General features: G+C 38.0%; 1 protein-coding gene across 4 annotated transcripts in view; it reads right to left on the bottom strand.

Annotated features, from left to right (window-relative positions):
• LOC137634447 (acid-sensing ion channel 3-like) overlaps positions 1-10,087 on the bottom strand; it is a 60,419-nt gene extending 50,332 nt beyond the window's left edge. For all 4 annotated transcript variants that reach the window (XM_068366846.1, XM_068366844.1, XM_068366845.1 and 1 more), the window contains exons 1-2: positions 10,001-10,087; positions 7,285-7,392 (exon numbers count right to left, since the gene is read on the bottom strand). In XM_068366846.1, coding sequence (XP_068222947.1) covers positions 7,285-7,392; positions 10,001-10,065 — 173 coding nt within the window. In that variant the 5' untranslated portion in view covers positions 10,066-10,087. The remainder of the gene's footprint in view (positions 1-7,284; positions 7,393-10,000) is intronic.
• Positions 10,088-13,492: the final 3,405 nt, after the last annotated feature.

The raw sequence follows: 13,492 nt of genomic DNA, 5'->3' as shown, positions 1-13,492 counted from the left end.
AGAAAAATATACTAACTTTAGTTCTTTAATTTCAAACATATCAGAAAATTATAAAATCAAATAGAGCACACCACCTCCTATAACAAAGCTCACGTTAAAATACTTTTTTAATACAAATATATTTTAGTATGTCTGCTAAAACCTTAAAGAGATATACAAAATTTTGGCCCAGTACTGGGATTGGATTTATGGATTTTGACTATACAGTATAACCTAGCGTTGGGGCCTGTGAGGTCATTCACATTCATGTGCATCTAGAGAAAAATACTAGGAGATAAAAGATAGATGTTTGACAGCAAGATGGAAGAATGGAAACAAGAACAGAGACAAAGTACAACGATATACAGTACATTCAACCCTCAATATTTGTAGATTTAGTCTTTCACGATACAGAGAACCATGTGATTTATTGAATAAAATATCCCCTTTTTGCAGTTTCGCACAAAGTACTCTCGTGGGCTGACATTTCAAATTGATCAACGCAAAGTAGAACAGCCCATCCCTTGCCAATAAATATACATTGGCAATTTTATAACCAACACATTCAACTATTCAGTGATAAACCATTTGTATGGACCTTGATGCTTATGGAGGCGTAGACCCTAATATTATTTTTCCTTAGTTTTTTATAAACTGCTGATTTCTTAGCTTCTAAATGATGTTATTTTCTGCAAGTACAATCTCCGACACGGTACAAAAATCCCTCGATTGCAGTCAGGAAGTTTATATGATTGGCCTTGATTTTAGTGCTGCCTTTAACCAAGTTAATCTTGAAATAATTATTTTTAAACTCAAACAGCTGAAAGTGGATGGGTCTTTCCTTAGCATCCACATTGAATTTTTAAGTAATAGATCACAAAAAGTTGTTGTTGATGGGCACCATAGTGAGTACACAGGAATGTGATGTCTGGTGTTCCTTAGGGCAATGTTTTTAGCCCATTATTTTTTATGTAATATGCACATTACAATGTTTTGATCTAGAAAACAAGCTCATTGCATATGCAGATTTTGCTATTCTCTTTTCATCAATTTCATTGCCCTGAATGTAGATCTGGGGTTGCAGAATCCCTTGATGGAGATCTATATAAAATTAGTGCATGGTGTAAATTATTGGGCATGTAGTTGAACCCTTAATAAACTTTAAGTATAATTGTCAGTAAGTCGAAAACAGTGGCTCCTTAATATCAATATTTCAGTGTTGATAATGTATTTTCTTAACTCTGTATGACTTAAAATTTAAGATGTGATTCTTGATAGAAAATTTAATTGTAAACAAAGATATTGCATATAAATACAGTGTTGGTAAATATGGTATTTTTATTATAAAATAAATTTTTAAATATACTTACCTGGTAGTTACATATATATAGCTTAAATCCCGTGTTTTGACGTGGCACGACAGAAAATTCAATTTCGCGGCGGTCACCGTCATGACAGTAGGTGGTCATACATGAGCGCCATCTCTCATAGGTTATCAGAACCATCCCCAACATTCTTCAGAAATTCCATGCCTCTGTTTTCAGAGGGGAGGAGGGAGGGCCCTTTTATATATGTAACTACCAGGTAAGTATATCTAAAAATTTATTTTATAATAAAAATACCATTTTTAAATATTTAACTTCCCTGGTAGTTACATATATATAGCTGATTGACACCATTGGTGCTGGGTTGAAAACCTCATTCCATTGGGAATTCGTATAATTATTAATAGCTACAATTAGTAGTGCTAACAATCTGGTTCTAACCTGATAAGGAAGCTGGCTTCACAATAATACTGCCTCATTTCGCCTGCATTCCTTAAGAGACTCAGCGATCCACTCAGGGGGCTGTAAAAGTCTCTGTGGGGCTGCCACAAGGTCCTAGACCTTAGCGTGGCTAGACCTCCACCCTTGCAAACCTGGCATAGCCCTGGATACTGATTCTGACCACCTACTCCCAAAAAAAAAATTTTTTTTTTTTCTTTTTAACTAGCTTGACTTGCATCCCAGACTGACAGAAGGCTGCGACAACCTTCACAGACAACCTGTGAACACAAGTACAAGAAAAAAGGCAAGGGTATATATTAAGTTATCGGGAAAAGGCAGTAGACCCTTCTCCAACTACAAAGCCGGAGGTAACGTACGGACCCAGGGAACAGCAATCCTCATACTGGGTCTGGACATCTTTGAGATAGCAGTGTGTGAAGATTGATCTACTTCGCCAGAAAGTAGGCTCCAAAATTGACTTCATTGACCTATTGTGTTTGTAAGCCATAGAAATTGCTACAGCTCTAACCTCGTGTGGTTTTACATTAAGGATAGGGAAAACTTCTTAACTCACAATCCTGGAGAGTTTCCCTTATCAAATCCTTTATGAAAAAAGGCAGGGTATTCTTTGATAAAGGCAAAGAGGGCTTTTTAACTGAGCATCAGAGGCTATCCGCTTGTTCTCTCAGGTGTTTGGACTTGTGCAGATAAAAAAAAAAAAATCTAGAGCTCTCACTGGACAAAGGCCTCTCTCCTTTTCCCGTCCAATTTAAGTGAGATAGCTCTGGATGGTAAAAGATCTTGGCCAAGGTCGATAAGGATTCTCGTCTTTGGCGAGAAAGCCTAGCTGAAGGGAGCACATTGCATTGTCTCCATTAAAGCCCACCTTCTTGCTGATGGCTTTTAACTCTCCTATTATTTTGACTGTAGCCAATGTAATTAGGAAAAGTGTCTTCTTGGTAAGATACTTCCAAGATGCCTTGTCCAAGAGTACAAACCTACTTGAGGTTAAAAATGCCAGGACTACATCCAGGTTCCACGAGGAGGTTGGATTGTCCTTCCTCTTAGTCGTCTCAAAAGATCTAATGAGATCTGAAAGATCCTTGTTACCTGACACGCCAATGTGTCGGTTACGAAAGACGGAGGCTAGCATGCAGCGATAACCCTTGATGGTAGGCACAGCTAGCTTCTCTTTTGTACGCAGATACAACAGAAAACTCTGCTATATTGGCTATAGAGGTATTGGTAGAGTTAAGTCTATCATTCCTGCACCATACTCTAAATATGTCGCACTCGGATTAGTAAACCCTGATAGTGGTAATGTTCTGGGGGTATCTACCAGCCACTCCATTATCTCCGCAACCCAATGTCTCACGGGCCAAAATGGAGCTATCATGGTCATGCGGACGTTGGGCGAATCCCTGAATTTTTTCAGGACTCTGTCCAGGATCTTGAATGGAGGAAAAGCGTACACGTTTAGACCTTTCCAGTTCAGAAGAAAAGTGTCTACTGCGACTGCTTCCTGGTCTGGTACTGGAGAGCAAAATACCGGCAACCTTTTTGTCATTTGTGAGGCGAAGAGGTCTATCGAGTGTTGACCCCACAACATCCAAAGGCTGGTGCGCACCTCGTGATGTAGGGTCCACTCTGCAGTAAGAACTTCCCTTCTCCTGCTGAGCAGATCCGTCCTGACATTTTTCTCCCCTTCTATGAAGTGAGTAATCAGGGCTTGGTGAATGGCCACTAGCTCTTTGATATTTATGTGCCATTTCCTCTGAGACTCTATCCACAGACCCCTGTCGAGAATCATATGCGTCAAACAGGGACGAAATCGACTTCTCTTTCAGACAGACCAGACACTTGAAGCGCGCCCTGACGAGTGGGAAGAGCCTCCTTTTGTATCCTTGCTAAAAAGCTAGCTGGGAGGACTTTCTTAGCAGTCCTAGAGATAAAATCTTGTGTAGCCTGTTATGCCAGAGCTGTCAACAAATCTTTCCCTAAGTCCGGAGGGAAAAGATGATTACCCAACGGAGCAAGAAAAAGTTCAGATCTCTGAACAAGGGACAAACCAGAAGATAAGGAACAAAACATAGCCCTCTTTTTAAGAACTCCTGCCGTGAAAGTGGCGGGAAGTTTGATGGAGCCATCCTCCCGGCCTTATCCAGACAGGCAATCAGATGCATCTGAACCTCGTTCTTATTGTCTGTGGCTTCTGCGAGAGTTCCGAGAGTCCAGTCCATAAAGAAAGCTCTCTTAACCGATCTAGCCAGGACCATCTTCTTGGAGGATGTTTTTCGGGGTCTGCTCTTCAAAAACTGAGAGGGCGGGCTCTGAGGTATAGGTCGAGTAAAGTCTTCTGGATACAGAGATGTTAAAACTGTCATATTTTTTTTTTTTTTTTCAAAGTCAGCTGCCTGTAGTGAACCCTGAGATTCGTCTTCTAATTCGGCTAATGGAACATCGATTCCCTGATTCGAATGGGTAGGAGACTAAACTGCGTCATCCTGTCAGTTATTGTCTTCCAAAAATAATTCATCTTGTCCTGAAGGAATCTCGTGAAGGATATCATCCAGTTGCGAAGAAGCATCACGTTTATGAACTGTAAGCCTTGAGGGAGAGACAGGTTCCAGTGCTTCCAGCATAAGATCATCATGCTGTAAGGAAGCATTCAACATCGGTAACCCCATGCGAGAGAAATACTTGTTCACGTGCGTTCAGCATGTTGCATGTCAACAGCGTGATGCGAGGGAGCGTTAGTTGCGCGTTCAGAAAATCGCGAAGGAGACAAAAACTTGTCTATCCTGTTGCGAGGACAAGTCCCGACTATATGAGTCCATCATGTGTCCGGATTGAGACTGCTGTATGTTTCCATAAGAGGTATCAGTTTACTGCATGCGTCCCGAATGCCGTGAGTCTGCCGCGAGCCGCGAGGAAGCGTTACTGTAGTATCGCGTCCAGTCAGTCGCGCAGAAGAGACAACTGTTTGTGTATAGTGATGTGGGGACAAAACCTGACTGCATGCGTCCAGCATATGTCCAGACTGCCGCATGCGTCCAGTTTGCCGTGAGTTTCCAGACTGCTGCATGAGTCCAGATTGCCATGAGCTATCAGCGTGTCGCATGCGTCTCGCATGAGCGATAGTCGCGCGTTCCGCAGATCGCGAAGGCGAGACAACTGCTTGTCTATCTTGTTGTGTGGACTGTATGCGTCCAGCATACTCCCAGACTGATGTCTGTGTCCAGAATGCCGTGAGGGAGAGACCTGCAAGTTATACTAAGAAGATTACGTCACAGGATTGTAATGTCACCACGATGGCGGACTGAATTCCTTCAAGGTAATCAGATTTCGCTCTGCTAAGAGTTACGTCACAAAATAGTGACGTCACAATGTTTTGATGTTGAAAAGTTTTTCCTTCCATTATAACTTTGAGAGATGTTCGTTAGTTAATAAGGTAGGGGGAAAAATCTTTGATCCCTCAATGTAAAAACATAGAAAGAAAACAAATACATACATGCTCCCTGCTAAATACAGTGCAGGAGTTAAGAGCAGCTCGAAAGCCGGTCTAGCCCTACACACAAAGTTTAACAGAAGAGCCATCTTGAAAATCAAGTTAAATTAAACTGTCCAAGTTGGATCAGCAAAAAAACTATCCTATACAATATCTTCGATAGTTGAAAGGCAGTGAAAGCCATTAACAATAATCAGACAAAAGGTACTTCACCAAATTGTAGAATAAAGTAATATATCAGCGAAACGAATTCCCGAGGTGTTGACTCGATCAACGACAAGAGAATTTCTGAAGAATGTTGGGGATGGTTCTGGTAACCTATGAGAGATGGCGCTCATGTATGACCACCTACTGTCATGGCGGCGACCGCCGCGAAATTGAATTCTCTGTCGTGCCGCGTCGAAACGCGGGATTTAAGCTATATACATGTAACTACCAGGGAAGTTACTTATTTAAAAGTAACAATTAAGTTTATATTATACTAATGCAATATAATTTTTATAACTTAATTTTCTATTTAACCTTACAAAATCTCTCTATTATATACTATCTTAGAGCAAACCAAATTCACAAATAAAGAGCCGCGATGTACTGTAAACACGCTAAATTGTAAACATCTACATTTACAAGTATGGAATGGATGTACATTTATTCGTAAAATTAAATTACTTTTTTTTTGGTCTACATTAAAAACTAAAATTTATTTGGTTGTAAACCTAAATAGATTCTTATCAACCTCTCTCTCTCTCTCTTACTCTTAGGTGGGAAATTCAACTCGTGTTGACAGAATATATCTCAATAAATTTGAACTGGTGTCACTTCGAAATTGGGTTAACAGACCTCGTGTTAACGGGGAGTTAACTATATGTACTGTTCCTTAAGTGTCTTTGGCAGAATCTATATTTGGCAGCATGACATTCATGGATTCCTCTATTTTGGCCAATGATGACTTCACAACTGTATATGAGGAAACCTTAGAATTCTCCTTTTGGGCAGTTTAAATCAAGGTAGTTGGAGACGGAGTTGGTGTAAGCCACTGGGCAAGAGCTTTTTTTATATATGACTGGGCTGGGACAGTGTTGATCACAGATAGAGACCACACCTCTCTACATGACTTACCTGTTTGTGCTCTGTTTTCTACTTATTATTACTACCAAGCTATTTATGTTTGGTATTTAACCTTGAATATCAATAACTCCTCTCAATATACGTTCTCCTTGGATAACTTTGTATTATGATTTTTGCATATTGGTCATTTGTTTGAATGCTATGAGATTCACCTGCTGGCTCCTTTAAGTTTCTTATTTCCCCAAAACCTCTTCTATCTAAACATTGTTTTGTCTGATACTGTACTTCAGTACTACTTTGTAATCTGCAGAAGAAAAGTTATATCTATGTTCTAAATGGAATGTTTCCACCTACTCTTGTAACTGTTCTAAAAGCTGGGCTGGAGTAAAAGCTTATAACTGTTCTAAGAGTTGGCCAGGAGTAAAAGCAACCTAAAGCACCTGCTTAGGAGCAACATGACCACTAGACAATCCCAAAAAGCTTTATCTTATTTTAATTCATTTTGAAGCAACGCATACATCATCAGGAGGCATATTTATGTGATTAAGCATGAAATGAGTACTCGCCTGTCTTGTTCTCTGTCTTCCTGAACTTTGAGCAGCTTTAGCTCTATCTATCCCTTTCTTTTTTACACAATTTCCTGTCTTCCAAAAGGTCCTTGTCCTGACACTGTCATATTTAATGCTTTTATGATCAACTGTTTCTCATCACTTCCCCAGATCATCTCAATCTCCTAGGTCTCCCATTTTTCTATAACTTCTAGACATCATATCTATCCACCAATTCCTCATTCATAATATGACCATTCTACTGTAATCCATATATGAATATCAAGATCATTCTTGTTAACCATTATTCAGGAATGAAATTCAATATTCCAAGATAGGCCATTAAGAACAGGATTTCTATAAAAAAATATAGTAACGTCTTACATGTAAAGTAAATACATAATTACAAACTTACCCTGAGCAAAGGTCAGATCCTGAAGACATCTTTTTAATATTTTGAACAATGGTGTAAAATCTACGATTTTCTTCACTTGATGTTATTTTCGTAATGTACTGCGTTTCACTGGAAAAAAAATAAATTGGTAAAAATGTGCACAAGAAAAAATGTACAACCTCTTCTCAGTTGATGAGCAGTTGATTTCTAATGATAAGGTAACTGATAAATTGTTTCAATACTGTACTAAAGGCCCAAGTCTATTGAAGGAAAAAATGGGAAATTTCTAGCTTTAGGACAAACATTGATATAAGCCAAGCTTCAAGAGAAGCAATATGAGGATCATAGGAGGCTCATAGAAATAGAATCCTTTGAGAGGGAACCAGAAGAGACTTCTCATATTGGCTATGACTACTGACCTTTTCAATGCTGAATCTGGATCTTTTCCAAAGATGCATTAAATATTATCCAATCATACAGGCATCGCATACCTCTGATGACCAGGAAATTCAGCCATTTTGAGATGGGAGTCATCATCCTCATGAATTCTTTAGGAGCTATTCAGATTGAATTATAGGCATTTGAATTGGTAAATCTTTAAATCTTTCATAAACCGGAGGAATTCCATTGATTGTAGATGAATAGAAATGTGAAAGCAAGTGTCTGTAGAACCTATCAAAAATATCCTATCTCCCTACCTCACGGTCTCCAGGGCTGTTGATGGAGTTTTCATAACTTGGTGAGAACTTTAACCTGTTAAGAATCGAGACATCCAAAACTGGCCTCCACACCCCTCGTCTTAGGTACTAGGAACCACCTGTTGTGAAACTTTTGGGAGATATTTAAAACCTTTAACCTCCTCTATCACATTCTTCTCTTGAAGTTTTGTAATCTCTTAATTTCCAAAGATGAGATTTGGCTGAATTATTAAAATAAGTTAGTAATGGAAATGATTCCTTGAAAAAATGAAAATTTAAGGACAGAAATATTTGATAAACTTCCTTTACCATGGATAGGACCTAAGGATTGGGTGGAAGCATTTCCAAACTTTAGTAAAGTGGAAAAGTATTCACCCCTATTTGGACCTCCAGGAAAGGACCATCATTGTGTTCTCCAATAAGAACAACAAGATAAGATCCTGTTAAGAGTGAAACCCCAAAGGCCTACCACTGTTCAGAAAAGACTCCTTAGGAGTTATAGGAACACAATCCTATGAAGAAAATGCCACAGACAGTTAGGGAAAAAAAGAAGGCCTTCATGAAAATTACCTTAAGAATGTCACTTTGTGTTCCGTAGGCTACTTGAACTACCAAATTATCAATCCTATCATGATCTAATGTGGACCCTACTATGAGAGAAGTAATTAAATAGAGTTTCTGCTCATCGAATACTGACCTAATAAAAGAAGAGCACAGTTGTTCACCTTCTTTATAAAAAATTACTGCAAGTCTCTGGGCCATCCAAAATACAGTAGATTCATCTAAACAGATCAAATAATCTAGAAGAGGACCAAGACCCAGGTGATCTGCAAACATTTCTGTTATAAGTAGAAATAATTCCTACTATACACTGCAAAAGATAAAACTTCAACTATACTTCCTATTCTGTTGCCAAGAGAACACATTTCTAAGTCAATAATCATAAAAAGCCTGTATACAAAGACTTCCTTATACTCACAATAATAATGGAATCAAGGGAACTAGTTGGTTTTTGGGTAATAAAAGGATTGGGCAACTGATTTCTTTCATAATCAATGAATGCTTTTTGCTAGAGATTAGGTCATAACAATAGATGGATTGATTGATTGATTGATTGAAAGTTTTCTGGCATCCTGACATCTAAGGTCATTGATGCCCATAGCATTTATTATATATGAAAAATACAAGAGAATTCAATTAAAACCATAAAAGTTAAGAAGTCATTACAACCGTTGAATAGTTTTCAAAAGATCTGCTTCTGAAATAAATTGAAAATTTCACTCGCATAGTAGGACACATCATGTCCAAGAATCTTGGCAAGGATGAACCTGCCATCCTCACCTCGAGCCTCAAATAGATATCTATTTCTTAAGTTAGTAAAATTAGGGCATTCGGTCAACAAATGGAAGGCAGAATTAGTACGCTTATTTTCGACCATGGACAATAATTTACTCACTCTGTCCATGAAAATATAAGAAAGCTTAGGAGTATAGATCATCTTATATGCAGCAGCATTCGACAACATAATAGAATAAGTTTTATCATCTCTTACCCAGGCATATCTAGAGTATTCAGATACAATTCTAAAATAAAGTAGGCCTTCTCAAAGTAAAAGACGATGGTTTATATTATCATGTAAGAACAAATATACTTTCAGCTTCAGAGCACTTTATATTACAAAACATAAATATATAAGGTAATCAGCAAAATAATTCTTAAATACAGTATGTATGATAAATCTACAATAAATATAAAAGTCTAAAGTCTATACTATACTGTACTGTATATCCTTTATGAGTTATAACAAAAGAGGGTAAGTGAAAAAATTTAAAAGGACACAACTATACAATATTTTTTTTTATATCAGGTTAACTTAATCAAGACTAGTTGTTCAGAGAATAAGAGAGACATGTGTCAGCAGCTATTCGTATGCCATATTGTACATACCATAAACAGAGAGTCCATATGCTGAACAAAACCCCCTGAATCTAACATGTGGCCTTCTTATTCAGCAATTGTAAATACAAAACCAAACTTACCGACATGGTGGAGGGCAGTCACACATAATTAAACGTTGTTGATACTGAAACATCACAGTTTCCATGCATATTTCTGTGGAAGTAAATAAAACACTACAGAATAATGACAATACAAAATATTGTAACTACATAATTTTTTTAATTACAAAAAATACAGCAATTATGAGCATTGACATAAAGTTCAAAACTTTTGAGAAATAAAAATCCTACGGTGTTTTAAACCAAGAATTTATGTGATGTTACTGAGTGCACCAACAGTAAAACCAGAAATTTAAAACCCATAGAAAGGACAAATTTGAAAGTAATTTGTATTTTCCATAATTATACAAATTTGAGTCCTCTACAAAGGGATAGATTTACAGCAAAGCTGGAGTACATGGCTATTTAAAATCTATAACAAAGTGTAACCATGTAAATCATAGCCTTGTAATGCACATGATAAAATGACTGTGAAGGGCCTGTAGAGTGCAGGGTTCCCCTGCTGTATAGGACCAGAAAAGCAGCCCTTAAAGTAAGTAAAATAACCAACCGGTAGTTACAACGGTCCTAGGAGAAACACCGCACCCCTGCTGGCTCACTGACAAATCACTTTGATTGCAGCTGGAACTTGGAGGTTGGTGATGGCAGGCAAATTTGAGTAAAGGACTCCAGTTTGTATAGCTAAGAAAAATACAAATTACTTTTAAATTTATAATTTTTTCCAATACACATGCAATACAAAATCTTGTTCTTTACATAGGAGACATCCTTAGGTGGGGAAAGTCCTTATTCCTACTGGCTGGACACTAACCTGGGATACCCTTCTTTGGAAGCTATGTAGCAGACAGAATGAGGAATCCTTACACCTCGTGTTACAGTGGTTTAGTAATACTAGAGGGCCCACAGCCAGAGCAACAAAGGGTAATGAGCAGAAATACTCCCTGTTGTAACTTGAAGCAGCATTAAGTAATGGGTTAACATACCTTTGGCACAAATAAAATATGGGTGTGTTAGTTATATCACACCCACCCTCATAAGAAGTGTAAGAGTGTGAGGTAGACACCTCCACAATTACCAATAGAATAACTACATGCTCAGCGTGATTTACTGCAGACAGATCACATCCAATTGACAGGGTATCAAATTCTGTTTATCATGAAAGGGAGAAAGTGAAAACAAAAATAGCCAGTCATTCTTAATTTCCGCTCTGTCCTCAATCTGTAGTAAATGGTCCTGTGAGAGGACCTAAGGTAGCTATACTACCTACTGTGTAGCAATAACAGGTCTTGCAGAAAACCTATCTATGATATTTTCTTGAAAAATGCCCATAATTTTTAGTTCGAATCTAGTGAGGGCCGGGGTCAGAAAAACGGTCAAGATTTTGACGGTGTCAGATTTTGTGTTAAACTGCAGCATAAAGTCGTTTTATGTGTATATATGTGATCATCGCATATTTTGGCTCTCCGACTAAAATTATAGATATGAGAGATTTTCTCGAAAAATTATCCTAGTTTGGGGTCCGAATCTAATAAGGGCCAGGGTCAGAAAAAAGGTCTTAAAATTTTCGGTGTCAGATTTTGTGTTAGACTGCAGCATGAGAGTCGTTATATGGGTATATATGTGGTCATCGCATATTTTCGCTCTCCGACTAAAATTATAGAAGATGTATGAATTTTCTTGAAAAAAGGCCCTATTTTTGGGGTCCGAATCTGGTAAGGGCCGGAGTTAGAGAAAATGTCCAAAAATTTTCAGTGTCAGATTTTGTGATAGACTGCAGCATAGAGTCGTTTTATGGGTATATATGTGGTCATCGCATATTTTCGCTCTCCGACTAAAATTATAGAAGATATAAGACATTTTCTTGAAAAAAGACCCTATTTTTGAGGTCCAAATCTAGTAAGGGCCGGGGGCAGAGTAAATGTCCAAAAATTTTCGGTGTCAGATTTTGTGAGAGACTGCAGCATAAAGTCCTTTTATGGGTATATATGTGGTCATCGCATATTTTCGCTCTCCGACTAAAATTATAGAAGATATAAGACATTTTCTTGAAAAAAGACCCTATTTTTGAGGTCCAAATCTAGTAAGGGCCGGTGGCAGAGTAAATGTCCAAAAACTTTCGGTGTCAGATTTTGTGAGAGACTGCAGCATAAAGTCCTTTTATGGGTATATATGTGGTCATCGCATATTTCCCCTCTCCGACTAAAATTATAGAAGATATATGAATTTTCTTGAAAAAAGGCCCTATTTTTGGGGTCCGAATCTGGTAAGGGCCGGGGTCAGAGAAAATGTCCAAATATTTTCAATGTCAGATTTTGTGTTAGACTGCAGCATAGAGTCGTTTTATGGGTATATATGTGGTCATCGCATATTTTGGCTCTCCGACTAAAATTATAGATATATGAGATTTTCTCGAAAAATTATCCTATTTTGGGGTCCGAATCTAATGAGGGCCAGAATAAAAAAAAATTGGTCTTAAAATTGATGGTGTAGGATTTTGTGATAGACTGCAGCATAGTGTCGTTTTATGGGTATATATGTGGTCATCGCATATTTTCCCTCTCCGACTAAAATTATAGAAGATATATGAATTTTCTTGAAAAAAGGCCCTATTTTTGGGGTCCGAATCTAGTAAGGGCCGGGGTCGGAGAAAGGATCCAAAAATTTTCGGTGTCAGATTTTGTGTTAGACTGAAGCATAGAGTCGTTTTATGGGTATATATGTGGTCATCGCTTATTTTCCTTCTCCGACTAAAATTATAGAAGATATATGAGATTTTCTTGAAAAAAAACCCTATTTTTGGGGTCCGAATCTAGTTAGCGCCGGGGTCAGAGAAAATCTCCAAAAATTTTCGGTGTCAGATTTTGTGTTAGACTGCAGCATAGAGTCGTTTTATGGGTATATATGTGGTCATCGCATATTTTCCCTCTCCGACTAAAATTATAGAAGATATATGAGGTTTTCTTGAAAAAAGGCCCTATTTTTGGGGTCCGAATCTAGTAAGGGCCGGGGTCAGAGAAAATCTTCAAACATTTTTGGTGCCAGATTTTGTGTATTATAAGGGCTATAGGAGGAATTTAACTGTTCCCATATTTTCAGTGGAAAATCCGCAGGTCCGGCCCAGTGGCGCAAAAACCCTAAAAATTTCAATATTTCAATCTATGTCCTGAATTGATTCAGGGAGTAACTTTAGAGGTATTTAATTTGTTTGTGCACGTTTACAAAGTTTGATGTAATTATAAGGGCTATAGGAGGATTTTAACTCTTCCCATATTTTCAGTGGAAAATCCGCAGGTCCGGCCCTGTGGCGCAAAAATCCCAAATTTATATTAGATGTATGAGATTTTCTTGAAAAAAGGCCCTATTTTTGGGGTCCGAATCTAGTTAGGGCCGGGGTCAGAGAAAATCTCCAAAAATTTTCGGTGTCAGATTTTGTGTTAGACTGCAGCATAGAGTCGTTTTAAGGGTATATATGTGGTCATCGCATATTTTCCCTCTCCGACTAAAATTATGGAA

The sequence above is a fragment of the Palaemon carinicauda genome, chromosome 44, assembly GCF_036898095.1.
Source record: "Palaemon carinicauda isolate YSFRI2023 chromosome 44, ASM3689809v2, whole genome shotgun sequence".
Taxonomy (NCBI): Eukaryota; Metazoa; Arthropoda; class Malacostraca; order Decapoda; family Palaemonidae; genus Palaemon; species Palaemon carinicauda.
Note: the sequence above shows the minus strand (reverse complement) of the source record. Positions and strands in the feature narration are given on the sequence as shown.